Raw genomic sequence first — 20296 nt, forward strand, 5'->3', positions numbered from 1 at the left:
TCTACCTCCTCTTTCCATGGATATGCCTATTCTGGGCGTTTTATGTAAAAGGAATCAGGCAACATGTGGCCTTTTGTGACTGGCTTCTGTCACTCAGCCTGTGCGTTCCATCCTTGTAGCATGTGTCAGCCCTTCCCTGCGTGTGGCCGGTGATACTCCAATTGCATGAACAGACCACGTTTTCTTTATCTCGCCATCTGTGGATGGACATTTGGGTTGTTTCCATTTTTTGGTTATGACGATAACACCGCTACGAGCGTTCACGTACAAGTTTTTGTGTGGACGTATGTTTTCAATTCTTTTGGGTATAGAGCTTGGAGTGGAATTGCTGCATCCTATGTAACATGTATTTAACTTCCGGGGCAACTGTCAGGCTGTTTTTCAGAGCAGCCGCACCATGTCATACTCTCAGGGGGCTTCTTGGGTGGGCTCCTGGAAAGCTTCCCAGGAGCCCTGCTCCCCCCACCCTCCCCACTTGGAAGGTTACCTAGGTCTGGCCCAAAGAATGAGAGACGGAAGAGGGTGTGGGTGGCACCTCCCCAGGGCCTGTGGTGACATCAGCAGGTCCTCCCCACAGCCCCTTGCTATCTTTGCTGTGAGGGAAGTCGGGGTGGGCCCTGAGAAGGTGTGACCACAGAGGATCTGGAGCCCTGGGTTTGCTTTTGTTCTGGGCTTTGGCCGTTAACCTGCTGTGTGACCTGGGAGGCATCCGGCAGCCTCTCTGAGCCTCCCTTTGACAGACCTGACTGGGAGAACTGTCAAGGTTCCAGCTGCACATTTCACTCGCAGTTGGTAGATCTACGGGCCCTGCTAACATGTTGTGTTGGGAGTGACTGTCGTTTAATGTCCCCACTCCAGGGGGAGAATGCCTGCCCCCTCTCCTCCCCTCCTCTCTCCTAGACATTTATCTCTGGGCTGCTATACTCACCCCTGGGCTCAGGTGCCGGGTCGAGTGAGGGCGACAGCAGCCGGAGCCCCGCTTTCCAGCCTGTGCGTCACTTAGTGGGCTGGCCGCATGCTTCTGCTTTCCCCATGGGTCAGTGGGCACGTTTTTCCAACGCTTTAGTCCAGTGCTTTCCTTCCTTTGCGCTTGCGGGCCGCTAACCGGAGGGAAGAGAAAGAGAAACAGCAGAGTCCCATGGTTCCCCCTGTTGTCCTGTCCTCAGATTTCAGGTCCTCAATTGCCCGTGTCCATAGAAGCTGAGAGGCAGGACTTGCGTCTCTGCCGAGGCACCGGTGGAACCCTCCACAAGGGTTACCCACACTGTGGCCGGCGTCACCCCATACTTGCTCACAGTGGATTTTGCCAGTGTCCTTCCCTCTGCTCAGGATCCTCCGTTCCCTAAACTCTAGCAGGTTTCTCCTATTCCCGGTCTGGCCCAGCTTTGATGTCCTCTCCTCTAGAAGCTTCTGTCAGTTCCCCAGTTCTGGCTTGGGTCTCCGGTGTGGCAGCCTTCCCTAGTCTGTCCTCCTGTAGGCCTTGAAGTTATTGTAATACTACCTTCTGGTTCCTTCTCTGTCACCTGGGGCAGGCATTGGGGCTCGAGAGGAGGGGACCCTGCCTTCATCACCTACCCAGTGTCCACCCACCTCCTAAGTTTGGGTCCCTCCTTTAGCCACACACCTTGATACATGCTGGGCGTGCACTGGTGGCATTTTTCTATCCTTGGCCTCTGTCCCACTCTTTGGGAGATTCTCACATAACTGGATATTCACAGAAATCAGTGGTACAAGGATCAGAACTTCAGGGTAGGATGGTGGGGAAATCATGAAATGTTAAGGCTTTGGAGCCTTCTCAAGAGACCCCAGGTTCCTATCTTGCTTCCTTAGTGTGGGGGAGGAGAAATAAATTACCCTTTACCCTTCTAGGTTCTTGGCTGAGGCACCCTGTAATAAAAGATAAGCAAGAATAAAGCAAACAGAGATTTAACGACATGCATACCTCCTGTATACATGGGAGAGCCCCAGGGAGACTGAGTAACCCCCCAAATGGTCAAAGCCACCACCTTAACATCTCCAGCTAAAGACAATAGAAGATGTTGGTGGGTGGAGAGGAGGAGCGGGTTATGGGACGTTACCAAGGAAAGCTTAGTAAACAAGGGGAAGGTTATGTGGATCTAGGTCATTTCCTTCTTTATTGATAAGTTTCCCGAGATTTAAAGTCATCCTCCTTTTCCTGGTAGAGACAGGGAGACACCCTTACAAATGGGGATTTTCCTTCTACATGAAAACGTCTCTTGAGAAAAGGCTCACTTCTACACAATTTCCAGAACTTTCCCTGTGTCTGCTGTTTCTTAAAAATAATCTGTCTAAAATAACCCTCATGCCACAGAGACATATTTTGGGGCGGCAAATGGTGCCCCCCTTCATTAGTTTTTCCCACAGCGTCCTCAGGAACCCTTAACTTGACTGCCCCAAGCAATGTTGCTCTGGTCTATTCAGACTAGGATGTAGATGACTGATATCTGCTTTGGGTGCTACCTTCTCGGTAGTAGCCCCCATGGTGACTTTCCAAGCCCACTCTCTTGATTGGGACAGACCTGGACAAGCTTCTCTGGACCTCAGTATGTTGACCTGTTGGAGCAGTGACCATATTGGAGCAGTGACCTGAGAGTTGTAAGGATTGGATTGGACTCAGTTAGGCTGGGGGTTTGTAAACTAAGACCCACCACGTATTTCTGGAATTTAAGTTTTATTGGGACAGACATACTTGTCTGCTTATATATTGTCTATGGGCACTTGTATGCCAGATTGAATCGCTGAGACAGAGATGGTATGACTCACAAAGCCAGAAATACTTACTATATGGTCCTCTACAGAAAATGTTTGACAACTCCTAGATTACATCATACAAGTTCATGATCCTAGTTAAATAAATATTTTTGCTTTTTGCCAAAAAGGCAAAGCGGTGGTGATGACATTTTGGGTTGCTAGCAGTGACCTGGAGGGAAGGATCTCAGGGGGTGGGGAGACATACTCCAGGGGTTCCTGCATAGGCTTGCACCATGATTTTTTCTCTTTATCAAGATGTTTCTATCCACTGCCCCCTTTGATTTTTATAGCGAGGTCCTGGGTAAGAGATCAAGGATGGTTCATCCCCACGTCACAGGAGGGGAAAGGGGGGCTTGGATGGGTGAATGGGCCAGGCTAGGGCACACAGGGAGGTAGCACTGCATGAGAACTGGGGACCTAGGCTCAGGATTCCCAGCCAGATCCCCCTTCTCTGCTGCTCATCGCCTCAAAGATGGAGCCATAGCATGGTGCTCGGCAAAGGGCTTGTGCCCCCGAATTCCGCCGTGTGGAAGGAACCGTCATGCTAAGCTGGCTTCCAGAGGCAGGAAGAGGGCCCATGCGATGGGGCTGGGTGGGCCGGTGGGCGGCATCCGAGCCACAGTCGCTCCCATGGGTCTGACCTCTGTCCGTCTTCCCGTCCTGGTTGGCAGCCTTCGGCCTGGGTGACCTCCCCAACCTGCTGGGCCTGGTGGGGCAGCCGCTGGGCGACGGGGAGCGGAAGCGGCGGCACGCGAAGGCGGGGAGTTACAGCATCGAGGTGCTGCTGGTGGTCGATGACTCGGTGGTGCGTTTCCATGGCAAGGAGCACGTGCAGAACTACGTCCTCACCCTCATGAACATTGTGAGTGTCCCCGCATCCCGGGGTGTCGGGGTCGGGGGGCGCCACCGGTCTTGGTCCTAGCAGCCCATTTCTCTCTGGCCCGGTGTTTCCCGGTGGAGTTTTCCCAGCAGTGGGACAGGCCTGAGCAGACCTGTTGTTCACTCCAGGCCAAGGCTGGTCTCCACTGTGCACGCCTGTGCCAAGGGGTCCCTGGCCATCAGCGCCAGCCCCTGGCAAGCTGGCATTCCGGGGACAGTGGCTTTAGGGTGGGGACACATTCAGAGCCCCAGGCAGCGGTGGTGGTGGTGGTGGGAGCAGCTCACGAGGCTTGGAGTTGCAGACTTCTTCGCTGAGACGCCCATCTGCAGAAAATGCCCGATCCCAGGAGGAAAGGCTGGCCAGCTAGTTGTGAGTCGGCCCTGGGGTGGGGATGGGGGCGAATCCCAGGCCTGGAAGGTGGGCCTTTGATGTTCCCTGAGAACAAAAACACTCTTCTGCAGATTTAGGTCTTTGGCTCCATTGGTAAGAGTTTCCAGAGCTTGAAGCATCCCCTTCTGGTACTGCTGGGGAGACACGCTTACAAATACAGTTCCCTTACACCTGTCAATGTCTCCTACAAAAGGGTAGCTTCCACTGGGGTTGGCAGGGCTTCTCATATGTCCGGAATTTCTTAAAAATAACCAGCTTAAAACAATCAGTATGCCAAAGAGACATCTTTTGGGGGTGACAAAACCTTCCATCCTTCCTTGTTCTTACAGCTCTGTTGTCTATGTGCGTATATAAGTACTCCCTTGTCTAAGCCCCTGAAGCTGGGGTCCTGAGGTGGGGGCTTTGTCTTATACTTTTTTTGATGCCCCAAGTGCATGGCGCACAGTATCCAACCCCCACTAGGTGATCTGGAAGCAAGCGGCGTCTATGGGAGAGGCAGGGGGCCAGCATCCGCTGAGAGGGAGCAGGAAGGCAGCAGATTTGTGTCTGCAATGCAGGTGTAAGGAAAAGTGGGGTTAGAAATCCGATCCAATTACAAGGAGCCTCAGGGGAGAGGTGGGGTGCCCGAAAGTATCTCCCCCCTCCCTGCCTCTTTGTTTGGATATTAATTCTTCCATCCCTTAAGGAACCTGCGCTTTGGGACTCAAGGAGCAAAGGCTACCAATTGGGGCTGTTCATAAGGGAGGGGGGATAACTATGAATATGGACCACCCACCCCGGCTCTAGAGATTGCTAGCCTAACCTCAGGCACACAGCCCAGTACTAATCCCATCAGTGCGAGAGCAGGGTTAGTCAGAGCCTGCAGGCAGGTGGAGAATGGGAGTGGTGGGGCGGGGACAGGAGGCCCTCAGATGCTGGGACCCTGGGTCCTGGGTCCAGACCGAGGGCTGCAGACCCCAGGAGGGTTACCCTGTGAGCCAGACCCTATTCAGTCCCAGAGTCCTTCAGTTTGTTAAAGGACAATTTTCAGGAAAAGGTAAAATCAGGGCTCTCGTACAGAAATAAAAGCAGCTAAGTGTTATAGGTTTTGTTTCACTCACTAATCAATGAGAGGACCAGGCAAATATGATAACGCTTTCAAAAGAGAACTCCAAGAATGGAAACATTTATAATCAGGCATTTTGAAACAAAGGTGCAAACAGAGAGCAGAATTGGCTGTCTCCCACGGCGGAGGACAAGACCGAATTTGTGCACCCGTGGACAAGAACCGTGCGTTGTTGTCAAGCGTCGAGAGCTCTCAGTCGTAAAGCAGCTTCCGTGGAATTGGGTTCAGATGAGGCTGAAAGGTGTGCTGTGGACAAGGCCGTTTCCATCAAAGCGCCTGTTAAAATTATTCTCACAGTTTGAGGCCTGATCAGGGTCTCCGGTAGAGAGCCTGTCCCGGGGACGTCAGGGAGTCTGGTGGCCCATCTGATGTACCGGCTGTGTCCCTGTCCCTGGAGTTGGGAGGGTAGCAGTCTCGCTCAGGACACACCCCCGGGTGCTGGCTGTGTGACCATCCAAGCGACTGAGTGGTCGAGGTCTTTGATGAAGCGTATAAGGAAGTACTGTCTTCTGTAGAGCAAAGTATACTTTTGGAACTGTTTTCTAAAGGCTTGCCCAGATGGAGATGGGATTCCTTCAGAAGGGTCTCGTTAAATCTCTGGGATCTGAAGCTGTGTGGAGGGCGGAGGCCAGTGCGTGGGAAGTGCCACCAAGGTCTTGGTGTTCCCGACGTGGAGGCCAGTCGCCTAGTAGTCCTCCTTCCCTGGCGTCCCTCCCCATGTCCTCTGAACTTTACTGGGGACCTTTATTGGAGAAAAGTAAGCCTGTGTCCCGCTCAGGCTCTCTTGACCTCGGACCCATGACTCAGCCTTGGACAGGGAGCACCTCTGCTTCGCCCTCACCAAACACTGTGCCCCCGGGGCCTGCCTTGGAGACTATTATTTCTAGAGGCTTGGTTCCACGTTCCTTCTCCTTACAGCCTACCGGAAAGTGGGTGGGGAGAGTAAATGTCTTCCAGAGGTTCCCGAAAGGCTGCTTAAGTCTGATTCTTCTGCTTACTGCTGGCTTGCCCTATGGGATGTGGAAACAGAAGGGGAAGTTGAGGCAGAGCTTCTCCACCCCGCGAGGGGCCTGTTCCTCTGGGGAAGGGAGGCTCGCCATGCTGAGGAGATGTTGTGTGTGGACCTACAGCTGCCTCAGGGGGTCTGTGAGCGGTGGGCTCCTGACTTCCTAGCTGCAGGGTTCTGGCCACCTTTCCTCCCAGAGGACCCACAGCTCAGCCCATGCATTGTGTGGGGAGTTTATCTGGCTGGGATGCTGGAAACTCTAATTTCCTGTGGGATTTCATGAAGCCGGTAAGAAGGGTGTCCCTGTGCTGTCCCCTTGGAGCGCCTGCCTGCCTGCCTGTGACCATTTCTGATCTTGATTTGCGGGGCCAGGCCTGTCCTGGTGAGATCAGGGAGGGATCCTGTTCCCAGGATGTATGGACCCTTTGTGCTAACCCTGGAGGAGGGGCCAAAGCCATCAGTGAAATGCTCCAAACCATCTGATCAGGCCCAGCTCTCAGGCTGAGCTCAGGGCATCCTGCCTCTCACTTTCCTCTTGCATTACCCTGGGGATGTGCTGTACGTATTCACGAAGCTGCAGCTGGTGGCCTGACTCCCTCCTCTCTCTTCCTGACATGCTGCGTGGGCCCCTGATGGACTTCATTTGCCTGTGCCTCGGTTTACCCATCCGAACCAGGCCACTTTCCTTAAAGCATTTTCAAATCTCAGGACTGGGGAACCATTTTGAGAGCTTGGAAACAGAAGGAGCAGTTGTGTTCAGCAGGTAGTGAGTGCCTGGTGTATGCCTAGGATGACAGACAGGCTCACATTCTAGAAGCTTCGGTCTGACTGCAAAGATAAGCCTCGGCCCATGGAATTATTTGGGGGCGGTGCTGAAGTTGCTTAGAGGAGGCAGCCCTCCCTGTGGACTTGGGGGGAGAGGATGTCTGGAGTGGTTTGGAGCTGAGGCTGCCTCAGGCTGGGGGTGGAGGGGTTTGGTGATATGGAGCATGCGGGCCCGGTGAGCATGCTACCATGCACAGCAGAGTTGCAAATGCAGGAATGAGGGGACAGCCAGGCTGGCAGAGGTCCCCGAGGCAGTAGCTGGGCCCTGGCACAGACAGGAGTGGCAAACAGTGCCTGACAGGGGCACCAGCATAGATTTGAAGGAGGAGAGGATGGGCCCCAGAGCCAGCTGAGGCTGTGACGGGCCCACAGGAAGACTCCGAGGACAGGGACTCTGCACTTTCTCAAATACCACAGTATCATTCCAGTACCTACCACATGTCAGGCACAGGGCTGAGAACCTCAGAGACAGGCGCCGTGAATCCTTACTGTGGCCTCAGGCCAGCGGCATTCCTTTGACAGCTGTGGCTCCCAGAAGCCAACTGACTTGGCTCAGACTAATAAGTGGCTGAGTTAGGATTCAAACCCAGATCTGTCTGATCCTGAAGTTCGTGCTTTCCCCCCACTGCTGCTGTGGTAGAACAGCTCTGAGCTGTTCCCCCCACAGCTGCTGCTGTGGAGCAGCTCTGAGGAGGAGGTGGGGGAGGATCCCAGCCCCCTGGCCTGGGAGGTAGGGACGGTGCTGCCTGTCCCCCCAGATGGATCTCTGTATCCGAGTCAGGATTCTGAGGCTTCATCCCTAGGCTGGCTTCCTCCTCTTGGCTCCTAGCCGTGGCCAGATGCGCCGGCCAGGGCCGTGGAGAGAGGCAGGCACTGTCAGGGGCCCTCTCCTTGCCTGGGGCGACACACCCAACCTCTGGGGCAAGGACTTCCTTGGACAAGGGGTTCCTCCGAGGGCAGAGCAGAGGGAGGGCGAGGAGATACAGAAGCCCTTCTGTTGGTCCTCACCGAGCTGGACTATAGTGGGACCCTTCTCGGCAGCCCACGCGGGGTGGCAGGCTCGTTGCCTACCTTGCTCTCCACCCTGCGGGCCATGCTGCCGCCACAAAGGTGTTGGACGTGGTTGCTGGAGAGACATTGCCTGGTGTCTCTGAGTGGGTCCCCCCGCTCTGACCTGCTTTGGGGCCCCTTCCTGAGGCCTCCCAGAGGCCCTGCTGGAAAAGCGGGGTCCAGATGGCTGTCAGACCAGGGCCTTGGTAGCCTCAGCCCGGGAGGGTGGCATTCTCTTGGCACATCACTGTGTTAAATATTCATTATAAAGTCCGGTTTGGAGCACCACGGAAACACCGTTTTTGTGCCGAGAGAGCGTTGTTTCGCCAGCCCTCCTCCATTTGGGGATACGCCAGCCTCCGGAGCAGTTGTCCTTCCTGCTCACTAGAAGGATGCGAATCCTTCCCCTCCCTCTCTTGTGGATTCTTTCTCTTCTCTCGTCTCTCTCTCCAAAAAGCTTTCCACTGCTCCTTCAGGGCACTCGGAGACCCCCCAAAACAGAAAGCAAAAATCTTCTTACTTTAAGGTCATGGTTCTCCGTGGGGGCAGTGTTGCCTCCCAGGGGATGCTTGGGAGGGTTTGGAGATATTTTTTGGTTATCCCAGCCGGAGGGGATGGGAGGCGTCTGACATCCCCGAGGAGCCCGTGTGCTGGCTGTTTAATGTCCTAACATGCATGGGACACCCCCAACCTGAGTGGCCCTGGGGCCCAGGGGGCCAGCCCAGAGGTATTAGTGCCAGTTCCCACTTGCTGGCATTCGCTTTTCCAGAGTAGGCCCCCGGGGCAGAGAACGGTGCTTCGCACAGAAGCACCAATGCTGGGGTTCTGAGCCCTAATTACCATGAGCATCCCTCACAGTGGGGAGAGCTTTGTTGTTGACAGCCTGGCATCTCAGCTGCTGGAGGGGAGGTCACACGCCTGAAATCCCCTTCCCGGGCCTGCCTGATGGACCTGTCCTCACCTCCCAAAGCGGGAAGCGGAGGTTCTAAACCGACCGAGAGATGCCACTGATTGACCAAGTTCTAGGCGCTGTCCCAGAAGCTTGACGTTGGCTTCAGCGTCTGTTCTCCGGGGCTTCTCTGCAAGGTTGGTTTGTCTACCCTCGGGTGAGAGAGTCGGGCTCGGCGGGGTGAGGTCATGGGCACTTTGGGTCTTTCCAGGTCTCCACAGTGCCTCTCTTCACTTTCCAGGAGGCTGACCTGGGACAGAGAGCCTGCTGTGTTTTGGAGACAGGTCGTTGGGGGTACGTGCTGAGCACTGAGGACCTATGAAAGGGGCTTTGCGGGGCTGGGTGGTCCGTCCCCATGCGCCCTGGAGCCCTCCTGCCCGGGCAGCAAGCCTGTGAGGTGGGCTGAGTGGCTGAGTGGCTCAGGCCAGCCTGCAGACCCTGGGAGCCTCAGCCTCCAAGATCTCACTGGGGACCTCTGAGGCAGGGCCTGCCCACGGGGTATGGGAGTGAGCGCAGTGCACTGGCCGGAACTCAGCATCCCAGCCCCGGGGGAAACCGGGGCCCACTCTGGCCACCGCCTGGGTCAGCCTGTGCTGGGGGCGCTGGGTAGCAGGGATCCTGGGCTGCAGGCCTCGGAGGATTACTGATGCACAGCCCCGCATGGTGCACACCCTGCAGAGAGAAGGCTTGTTTCCATGCATGCGTGTGTGCAGGTGCCCACATCTGGTCACCTGTGTGTTTAACACGGATGTGTATGTATGTGTAGATACGTGTACCAAATCACGTGAGCACACACATAGGAGTCCACACATCACGTGTGGGGCACGTACTTGCCATATTTCATCAAAATTGAACACATCGATTGTCAGATGCTCTTGTTATTCTATGTAGTTAAGAAACAGAAGAAGTGGGGCACCTGGGTGGCTCGGTTCCTTAAGCATCTGTCTTCGGCTCAGGTCATGAACTCGGGGTCCTGGGATTGAGTCCTATGTCGGACTCTGTGCTTGGCAGGGCGTCTGCTTCCGGATTGTCTCTCCCTCTACCCCTCTCCCTGCTCACATGCGCTCACTCCCTCTCTAAAATAAATTAACTAATTAAAAAAAAAAGTACTACCTATTAAACTCTGATAAAGATGTTTCCTTATCACTTAGAATGTTTATTTGCACATTTTGGAAGAGCCCTTTTAACTTGATCGAGACTTAGGTGTTTATCACGTATTACTTGTGTACACACATAGACGTGACACGTGGGAGAGTAAGGTGTTCCCTTCGCTTCCTCCATTCGGAGCATTCCTTGTCCAAGTCCCTTTCCGCATGGAGCCATCCAAGTGTGTGCTTCCCCGCACAGCATCTCCTGGTGCCATCAGGAGTGTCAGTGAGGCTGCAGGTGCGCCCCACACTTATCTTTGGGATTTCCTCCAAGCTGGAACCTGTTCTAAACCCCTGTTTGAAACGGGGATGCCTTCTTGATTTTACTAGAAGGTGGCGGTGGAGGTTTTCAGTCAGCCAGGACCCCCATTCCTTCCTCAGATTGCCCCTAAACGGTCCACTGCCGGCAACGGCAAGGGGTCACGGTGTCCAGGGAAATCCCCGGGAGTGACATGAGTTTCTTGCTCATGGGGGCAGTGCCAAGACGATCTAAGTGCCTCCGACCCTCCGTGATGAGGAATGGAACAAGAAGAGCGTCTGAGACACATGCGGTGGACAGAGTTGCTGCATCCTCTCTTGTTGGAAGGGTCGGGACTGGGGGATGGAGGGCCGGTCCTGGGGCCTGAGGCTGAGGAAAGGTCGGGACAGATGACTGTGGCCCGCCTGTCTTCCCAGCAGGGCTGCGCCCACTCTGTTCAGGTTCACAGCCATAAGTGACCCGGGAAGGCACGTGAGCAGAGGCTGGACGTGAACTCCGACAGCAGCAGCTGTGCTCGGGCGGGCTCCGCCATTGCTACAGGCCTGCTCTTCTCTGGTCAGAGCGGGGTAACGGGCCACGCTCCTTGGAGCTCCTGCGAGGAATGGCTGACCCTTAGAACCGGAGCAGAGAGTGTCCAAGATGAGCACCCCGTAGTCCCAGAAAGGAAGTGCTCAGCAAACACCACCCAAACACCCCAGAACTGACAGCGGGGGTGTGTTAAAGGGACATAGGAGCCAACTGAGAGAGCTCCCGGGGGCCAAAGCTGGGATAATTGGTGCAACAAAATCAATAATGTAGCACTGAATTATAACCCACAGTGTGAAATCCATATTCATGGGTTCATACTGATAAATAAAGGACAGAATAAATAGACAGATGGGAGGAGAAGAATTCCAAATAATTGATGGAGATACTGCGTCCCCAGGAAGGTGGATTTGAACTCCCACTCCTGCAGCAGGGGCCATGCACAGTGACTTTGTCCTGAAGAGCACAGCATGGGGGTGGCCACTGTCCCAGCAGGCAGTGGAGGTCAGCCTTGCCAGGCACCAGGGGCCCTGACATCACGTGGGGAAGGGGGCACTTCAGCTCTGTGGTCTTCCTCTCCTCGGCCCGTGCCCCCCATCTAACTGTGAGACAGACATCAGATGTGCCCACGTTGACGGACCATCTGCTCAACGCCTCACCGGAGGGAGTGGGAATTCACCGGAATTCCTCGAAGCCGTTGGGGTCATCAAAACCCAGGGAAGTCTGAGGAACAATCAGGAGGAACAGTCTGGAGCAGCCCATGGGGGTGTGGTGACAAAATGTAACCTGGGGTCCTAGATGTGGTCTCAGAGCAGAAACAAAGGACATTAGGGGGAAACCAGGGAAATCTGAAACAAACATGGGCTTCGTTACCAATAACGTGTCCTGTCCGTTCAGTCGTTGTGGCAAAGGTCCTGTGGTCATGGCTGACGTTAATCACAGGGGAGTCAGGGCCTGGGGCCCTTGGAAGCTCTCTGGACTCTGCTGGCAGCTTTTCTGGAAATCTAAAGCTGTTCTAAAATCAAAAGTATACTAATTAGAAAGAAAAGAAGGGATAGTGCTTCCTTCAGAGAAGGTGGCTGGGAGGAACCCGTGAGGTAGGCAGGGGCTGTGGTCCATCAGCCCTTCCGTGGTAGTTCATGTCCTCTCCTGTCTGAGCAGGGGGTGGGCTTGAGACCTCGGGGTTGCGCTGTCCCATCACGGCCACTCCCATCTGGGACCTGGCAGCACCTGGCTGACCAGCAGGTAGACATGCCTCCCCAGAGCTCCTTGGGAACCACATTCCCTAGCAATGTGGGTACTCGGGGCTGGCCAGGGACCATTCTGCCCTGGACCCCGTCTCTGCACAGATAAGGAGAAGCCCATCTTGGCCTAGTCCAGAAGGGAAGGCTGCCAGCTGCCCTCCGGTGGGCTCTCCGGGGGCCTAGCTCTCCCTTCCAGCCCTAGACAGAGGCCTAGGCATTTCTGCTGGAGCCACCCAGAGTCTGTCCCTCCCTTTGGACAGGAAAACAGATGCAGCGCTCCCACCCCAATTAGACCCTCTTTTGCTTCTTCTTTCTCCCTGGGCTTGACCACAAAGCTCCTCCCCACCCCCCAACTCCGGGAGGCCTGTCCATGCTTACAGGGGAACAGGGAAGGGGCTCTTGCTGCCACTCCCTGCCTAACTGTGTTGCTGTTTACTGGGTGTGGAAACCCACTTTCCCATCTCCTCTCCCAGGCCAGAGAAAGCCCACTCCAGCCGGCCTCCACAGGGACTGGTTCTGGAAAGCAGCTGGGTTTTAGTGGCAAGAGTCACAAAGATCTGAGCGTAAATCTGAGCCTTCCCAGCTGGGTGGAGTTACTTAGTTGGAGTTACTGGGTTACTGGAGTACTGGAGTTACTGGAGTTACTCAGTTACTCTGGAGTTTCTGGGTGGAGCCATGGGCGAGTTTCTCAGCCTCTCTGAGCCCCGGCTTTATCACCTGTGAAAAGGGAACAATTCCTCTCTCCATAAGGTTGGTATGAGGTTGTATGCAAGCCCTCAGCATGGCGCCTGACACATAGTAGGTGTTCAATGAACAGCAGCTCTTCCTGTAAGCCTGGTGGTTTCTGGCTTCTGCTATGTTATCGCATAGCTTCTCCCTTCTTCTCTTTTGTCTCCCCTTGGCCACAGAGAGTCCTGACCTTTGCCTGTTTTTCTAATATATACCCAGGCACTGTCCTAAGCCAATACATGAAGTGGAACCCTAACCCCGGGGGTCTTGGCACGTTGAACTTGGCTGAGGTGGGGAAGCAAGGAGATCAGACACAGGGTTCTTTTCTGCCCTGTGGGTGTGTCTGGCTGCTGTCACATGGGGGCCCACCACCAGGGGAAGCGGTTCCTGGTCTCCCAGGAGCTGGCACGCTGGCTTGACTGCTGCCATTTGGGAGGCAGCCGTCCGTGGAGGGCAGAGGCTGACAGAGCTAGTTCTTGATCGCCCAGCTGGACCAGAGCCTGTCAGGGAGCTGCCTGTGGGTGTGAGCCAGTGGTCCTGGGCCTCTCAGGTAGCTGTGCCTCTCCTGGCTGTGGTCCCAGCATCCACTGGCTCACGGCTGTGGCTGGGACCCGCGTGCCAGGCGGCTTCTGTGGTTCTGGGTGGACATGGCAGCTCCGTCCGGCCGCCTCCTCGGCCTGTGCAAGCAGTCAGGACAGCTTCAGCTGAATCCAAGCCCTAAGGTCCTGCTCAAGGGCTGGGGCTGATCAGGGCGTGTGCAAATGAGCGTGCTGGGCCCCAGAGACGGACCAGACCAGGGGATGTGGAATGGCAGGGCTAACCCCACCTTTTTTTTTTTTTTTGTAAAATAGAATGACTTTATTTTCAGCACCCTTATGTAGTGCGGGGAAAGACGAGACTATCCTTCACGGCTGAATCGTGCTTCTTTACCCCCTTCAGAGCTATTTGTCCATTCTTGCGCCTCAGGCCACCTTTTGGAGATCGCTTTCCATCTTCCTTTGCTGCAGACCCCTCAATGGGGTCTGTGTAACTGTCCCGGCTTCTGTTTCCTTGATAATGTCTTCTTTCATCATGGTTCTTAAAAGCTGGTTTCCGGCGCCCAGGACCATGGGCGGGCGGGTTCTTTTATTTTGGTGCTTTGACGGTATTACTTCAGCGTCTCCCCTTGTCGTTGTTGAAAACCTACTCCTAACCAGATAGCCCTTCCTTGGCAAGTGGCCCGTCCTCTCTCTTCTTGGCTTCCAGAAGGTTTTGTCTGTGACTGACGTGAGCACGGGGGGTTGGCCCCCAGAGACCATGGCCACCGTCTCTCCCCAGGAAGAGAGCGGGTATGGTCAGTGGGACTTCCAGAGAGAGACTTGAGGCCGGTGGGGGAGGCTGAATGGGGCCCATGGCACCCAGAATTTTCCAAAGGGCTAGCACATGCATTGCCGAAAGTGTGCCAGCATGAGCTGGGAAGAAATTCTCCATCCCGGCTGGGGCTGGCCTCAGCTTTCTCCATCACCACTGGCCTCAGGGCTCTCTTGCTGGCTCCATAGGATTCCTGCTTTTCTCTCTCCTGCACCAAACCTCGGCCCATCTTCTCCAAAGGGCCACAGCCTTCTTGGGCGAGGCTCTTTCTGGGTTCTCCAGCAAGCCCTCCCCGCCCCCTCCAGCCCATGTATACCCCATCTCCTTTTCTCCCAACTCCCGGGATCTGGGTCCACCCGTCGCCTGAAACATTTGGTCGCTAGATTATTTCAGAACGCTGTGCTGTGCCGAGCAAGGTCTTTCTGGATGGAGAGACCTTGTCTCTGTCTCTTTCTGCTCGCTCAGTATTGCATTTAGGCCAGTTACCCCTGAGTGGGAGGTGGCATCACGAGGCCCCACTCAGTCTCCACCAGTGTTGGACACTCGGGCTCTGATTCTACCTCCCTTTCAGAGAGGTGGCAGCCTCCTCCCCCTTTGCACGTGAGGACCTCACAGTGTCTTGGGCTGGAGATGCTAGTCACAGGAGCAGAAGTCACTGGAGGCTTTGATGGGTGGGTTTTATCCTGCCAAGTGTGGGGACAGCGGTGAAGGATATGGCCAGATCCTGGCAGGGATCTGCCTGGCCCGCTTTGGAGCGAGACGGAGCAGGAAGACAATGGCCCTGAGAATTTCCAAATGCCCAGAGGCCTTACAGATGCCTCCACCCAAGCATTCCAGGGACTGCTTTCTTTTCCGGCCCGGGGCAACGGTGGGTTTACACGTGTCCATGTGGGGCGCAGATGCGTCTTTGGTCTACGTGCTTACAGAGCATGTCAGGGGGTCTGAGACGCTGACTGCACCCCGTGTAGGAGAAAAGCCACGTTCCGAGTTGGAGGGGCTGAGATGTGAAGTTTTGGGTAAGAGTTATCCTGTGGCAGGTTGAGGATGATTTCAGCAGAAGAGCAAAGAATTCTTAGGTTGGAATTCTGTTAGGGAGGAAATGTACGTGTGGCCGATGGCCCCTCCCCCCATGGAACCCCCCTCTACCACACAGTTCTCCTAGGGTAAGTCAGGGTCACATGGTTGAGAAGGACGTTGTCTCTTTCTGCATTTGGACACTCTGCCCCTGAGATGTGTGCTGGGGAGCGGAGGAGGGTGGAAGGGAACGCCGCTGCCCAGTGGATTTTCCGGCATTCCCTATGCTGGGGTATCGGGGTGGGTGGGGGCTGTGTTCCCCGGCAGGCACTGGTGTTTGTTCTCAGTTGGGTCCAGACATGGGTGCCAGCTAGGCCCGGTGGAAGGAAGCCAGACATAGCCTGCTCTGAAGTCCCCATGCTCCCGAGTTGGGGCAGCTTCCCGTTCTGGGGGAGCAGTGTGTGGCACACCTGGCTTCGGCTGCCAGAGACCTGTTCTGTCTTTGGCTGGCCCTGGAACAGGCCTCCCATCGCCTCCTGGCTTTCCCCTCCCTGCGGGACTCTCACATACAGTTTGGCAGCGCTGTTCCTCTCCATTGGGCAGACAGTAGTCCCTTTGTGGGTTGTAGGCTGGTTCCCTTGCTCATGGGTGGAAGTGGGGAGAACAGGGCCATGTATGAAACGTCCTCCAGCTCCTGGGAAGACGTCCTGGCAGGAGTCGAAGGCTGGGACCCACTTCTGCCTCTCTCTGTGTGTGGCCCACTCATTGTTCCCAGATGTGTTGTTGGCATGAGAGGTTCATATGCCAGCCCTAGGACGGTCATTCTACACTCTACAGAAACAGAAACAAGTCCTAAGAAGTTGCCTGATGTGCCCTGAGCCTCCCAGCGTCCAGGGCAGAGGTAGGATTTGAACCCAGGACTCCGGCCCCAGTAGCGGCATTGCTTTACCAGTGCTGTGTGCCGACACTGACTTTGTGAGCAAGTCACTCCTCCCCCTGGGGTTGCGTCTAACGAGGCGATCAGTTCCGTAAGTCGTGGCCCATCACACACAGACATCGGGGATGATGCTTTTAGATACGCGGAATAATGTTTCATGAAAGAAGCGACATATAAGCAGTATATTCAGGATGATTACGATTTTGTAAAATGAGCCCACGCGTGCGCACGTACACACGTGCACACACACACACACGTGTGCACATGGCGAGAAGCGCGATAACTGTGGTTATCCTCAATCTATCTGGCCGATGGTTGATTTTCTTTCACCATTTTTGTACTTTTCAAAGTTCATAGGGCAAAGTGTCTTCAGAAAAAAAAGTTAAAATAGCTGGAATTGTTCAAGGGGCATCCTCAGGAGATGGACCTTCAGGAGAGAGGGGGCTTCCTGTCCTTGGGGGTGGACAGGCTGAGGCTTGTCCATCTGTCGTGGACACTGTATCGGGGGTGTCCTGATTAGGGGAGTGGGAGGGACGGCACTCTTTGGTGGATAGTGCCTGGCACAGCCCCACGGCTCCTTGGGGCTGTGGGAGAAGGGAGTTTCCGGATGCCGTGCTTCTCGACGTGAACGTGGCAGAGAATCCCTGGGGATTGTGGTTGTATCGCAGGCTCTGACTTGGGAGGCAGGCCTGAGACTCTGCATTTCCAAGAGTTTCCCTTGGATCTGCTCTGGAAAAGTTCCCCGGGCCTTGCAGAACAGACGATTCCAGTGGCGACTAGAGGGGTACACTGGCCTGTGAGGATGAGCAACCTGGCCCAGGTGACATTTGTGGAAGGACCCTTCCCAGCCGTGGAAAGATGAGTGTTTTTCAGAGGGCTGAGTGAGACTGGGGGCCCCCCTCACACTTGGCTTCATGGGGAGAGAGTGCTCAGGTGGAACCAGGAGGGCCGGGATCTGAATCCCAGCTGCTGTTCCTTAGCTGTGTGTCCTGGGGAAGGCCGTTTTGCCTCTCTCTGCCTCAGTTTCTCCATCGGTACAGTAGGGCTAAGAATGCTGCCTCGAAGGCCGTGGTAAGGATGGGTTGGGATGGCGTGGGTCAGGTACCCGGCTCAGGACCCGCTCTGTGGTTGGCTCTTAACCCACGCTTGATCCCCTCAGATTACCCGCTCGCTTCTCCTGGCAGGTGGATGAGATTTACCATGACGAGTCCCTGGGAGCCCACATAAACATTGCACTGGTCCGCTTGATCATGGTTGGCTACCGACAGGTAAGCCCCCCGACCAACAGTCAGGGTCTTGGGGGAGAAGGGGTGTGGGGCCAGTGCATCGGCCTGGTGGCTCTGGGGTGGGGCAGCGTTGGTCAGTGTCTAGGAAGCATTTTGTTTCCAGAATCAGAACCCTGAGACCATTAGAACTGTAGCTTTGGAACCAGGGGCATTTGGGGGTGTTATACAGGGATTGAGGGATTCCCTCCAAACTCCTAAATGGACAGTCCTACAGCCTCATAGCTGGAGAGCCCTCTTCCCAAGGAATCGATGTGGAGATGGGCTCAGAGCCGGGCAGTGACCGAGACAGGGCCTGCTCTGGTTGATCACTGGGGCCCTGGGCTCTACAGTCTTAGACTCTCTCATTCTCCCCTGAACAGGGGGTAGCAACAGAACTTTCCTCCAGGGGCTGTGGTCAGGATAAAATGAGACCGTGAACGTAAAGTCTGGAAGAAGTGCTCAGCTCAGCACCTGCCTTGCGAGCCGGTTGAGGGATGAGAGAGCATGTGTGTTGAGTTCTTGGCGGACAGGCGGCCCAGCACAAGGCCTGAAGTGGGAGGGAGGGCTGTGCGCCAGCGGCTGGAGTTGGGGCTCCTGGTGACCCGGAACCTGCTCTGCGGTCCTATGGGCCTCAGTGTCCTCTACCGGTGGGAGAGGAGCGACGGGTGCTCCCTGCGTTCTGGGGGCTACGGCGATCACCCCTCTGCTGACGCTCTTGGCCCCTGCAGTCTCTGAGCCTGATTGAGCGTGGGAACCCATCTCGCAGCCTGGAGCAGGTGTGTCGCTGGGCGCACTCTCAGCAGCGCCAGGACCCCAGCCACTCGGAGCACCATGACCATGTGGTCTTCCTCACCCGGCAGGACTTCGGGCCCTCAGGTACGTAGGTGCGGTATTAGCTGCAGCCGGGTGTGCGCAGCCGTAGGGCCGAGGCCCGGGGCCAGGCGCTCTGGAGCCACCCCAAGGTGGTTCGAGGGGCCAGGCTCCCTGTCGACAGAGAGAGTCCTGGGACTCTGGAGATAGGACCTGGCCGGACAGGTGGGTAAGCTTGAAGGGGTTTCCTGGAGATCAGGGAAGTGAATGGGTCCCCATTCTGGTCCCTGCGGTCTTGGCTGAGCCTGCTGGTGGCTCAGCCGCAGGTGTTTGTTGACTGACCAACTGACTGGCTCACGTGGAAGTCGGGTGTGTGCAGGCTTGGGGCATCTGGAAATCTCATTGCCTCGATCAGAGGAGGGGATGACAGAGGCCTGGAAGCTGCAGGGGGGCTGTACAGCTTCATGATGTGGGAGCATTATGATGTTGAGAGGGAGGGGATGGACTTTGCAAAGATCTTTCGTCCTCTAGGCACTCTTTGGCAGCGACCACGTCACATGTCCCTATAGTGGCTGGCTGGGCCCAGACCTCGCTGAGTCCTGCCTCGATTTCCTGTGACTTCCCTCTGCCCCCTCTCCCTCTCCCCGGCAGGGTATGCGCCTGTCACCGGCATGTGCCACCCCCTGAGAAGCTGTACCCTCAACCACGAGGACGGCTTCTCCTCAGCCTTCGTGGTGGCCCATGAGACTGGCCACGTGTAAGTGTGCGTAAGCGGCACTGGGAAGGCGGGCTGCGCCGTGAGCACTGAGGAGTTCTGTGGGGGTGGGTGGCTTGATCTCAGATGGGGCTCCCATCCCAGGGTCCTGGGAGAGGCCAGGGAAGATGCCCATGTGTTGAGGCCCAGCCGTGATGGCCGGGGACCTGGGGGCCCCGATGGCCATTCTGGGCCTGCCTTGGGACCGGCCCTCAAATCCCAGGGCCATGGAAAACCAGATGTGGCCCCGCCTTTGGGCAGGTCAACGCCGTGTCCCATCCTAGGCAATGGTCTGTTCTCTGGATGGTCTCTATCACTCATCCCGTCCATAACTCGAGGCCCTTCTGACGGCTGTCCCGGCCCACACTGCTGCTCAGCGAACACTGCAGGGCTCGCCTGAGCCCATCATAAACAGGCACTCAGAGCCTCAGGCCCCGGGCCAGGCTGGCAGCCGGCTCTCTTGGTCTCTGGACCTGGCTTTTGTTTAGAGCATAGCCATTCATGCCTTCGACCAGTATTTCTCTAGCACGCTCTGTGTGTCAAGCCCTGTGATAGGACTGGATTGCCGCGGAGAATAGGATGGAGAAGCTCCATTCTGGGAGAAAGCAAATCTGCCACTGTCATCCAGGTTTTCCTGTGGTAACTTGCACCTGCGTAGTCGTGCCTTCTGGCCTCGTCTGCCTGCTGGGCAGAACTGAGGGACGCACCCCGGCCCTTCTGTAGCACACGCGTGTGGAGTGAGGGCTCCTTCCTGCCGGGGGAAGGACCTGGGCAGGAGTGGGGTGCTGGGCCATCCCGGAGAGGGTCTGCCCCTGCTGTCTCCCACACCCTCTCCATGCCAACCCTGTCAGCCTGGGAGGCCCATGGGGACTCCATGCCAGCTCCGCCCCTCACTGAGGCCCCAGCTTCCTCCTCTCCCGTGTGGAGGCTGACACACAGGAATCCTCAGGGTCCCCTTGTGCCCTGGAAGCCCATGGGTCCACATATTTTAGAGCTGGGAGTTTGTCCTCCTGTGTGTGGGAGGTGTGGGGGGTGGTCCACTCTTCGTGGAGCAGAGCCTCTCCCTGTGGAGAGACGAGGACAGCCTTAGTAGTCCATGTGTCTGTCTGGTGGTCAAGGCCAGACGTCGCCACCTGGGAGTATTTGAGAATTTAGAGCCTCTGGGCTTTGGCATTCAATAGTAATGATAAAAAAACAGACTTTACAATTTAAACTATCACTATGGTAGGTGCGTACCATGTATAAAGCTCTGTGCTCTGTACTCTGGGGTCTTGGAGAAGCTTA

At 55.8% G+C, this 20296-nt stretch overlaps 1 protein-coding gene across 7 annotated transcripts in view; it reads left to right on the top strand.

Moving 5' to 3' along the window:
* Positions 1–20296, top strand: part of ADAMTS14 (ADAM metallopeptidase with thrombospondin type 1 motif 14) — a 116823-nt gene that overhangs the window by 68434 nt on the left and 28093 nt on the right. For all 7 annotated transcript variants that reach the window (XM_047702204.1, XM_047702205.1, XM_047702207.1 and 4 more), the window contains 4 exons: positions 3444–3634; positions 17368–17451; positions 18177–18324; positions 18910–19015. In XM_047702204.1, the coding sequence (XP_047558160.1) occupies positions 3444–3634; positions 17368–17451; positions 18177–18324; positions 18910–19015 (529 nt within the window). The remainder of the gene's footprint in view (positions 1–3443; positions 3635–17367; positions 17452–18176; positions 18325–18909; positions 19016–20296) is intronic.

The sequence above is a fragment of the Lutra lutra genome, chromosome 14, assembly GCF_902655055.1.
Source record: "Lutra lutra chromosome 14, mLutLut1.2, whole genome shotgun sequence".
Taxonomy (NCBI): domain Eukaryota; kingdom Metazoa; phylum Chordata; class Mammalia; order Carnivora; family Mustelidae; genus Lutra; species Lutra lutra.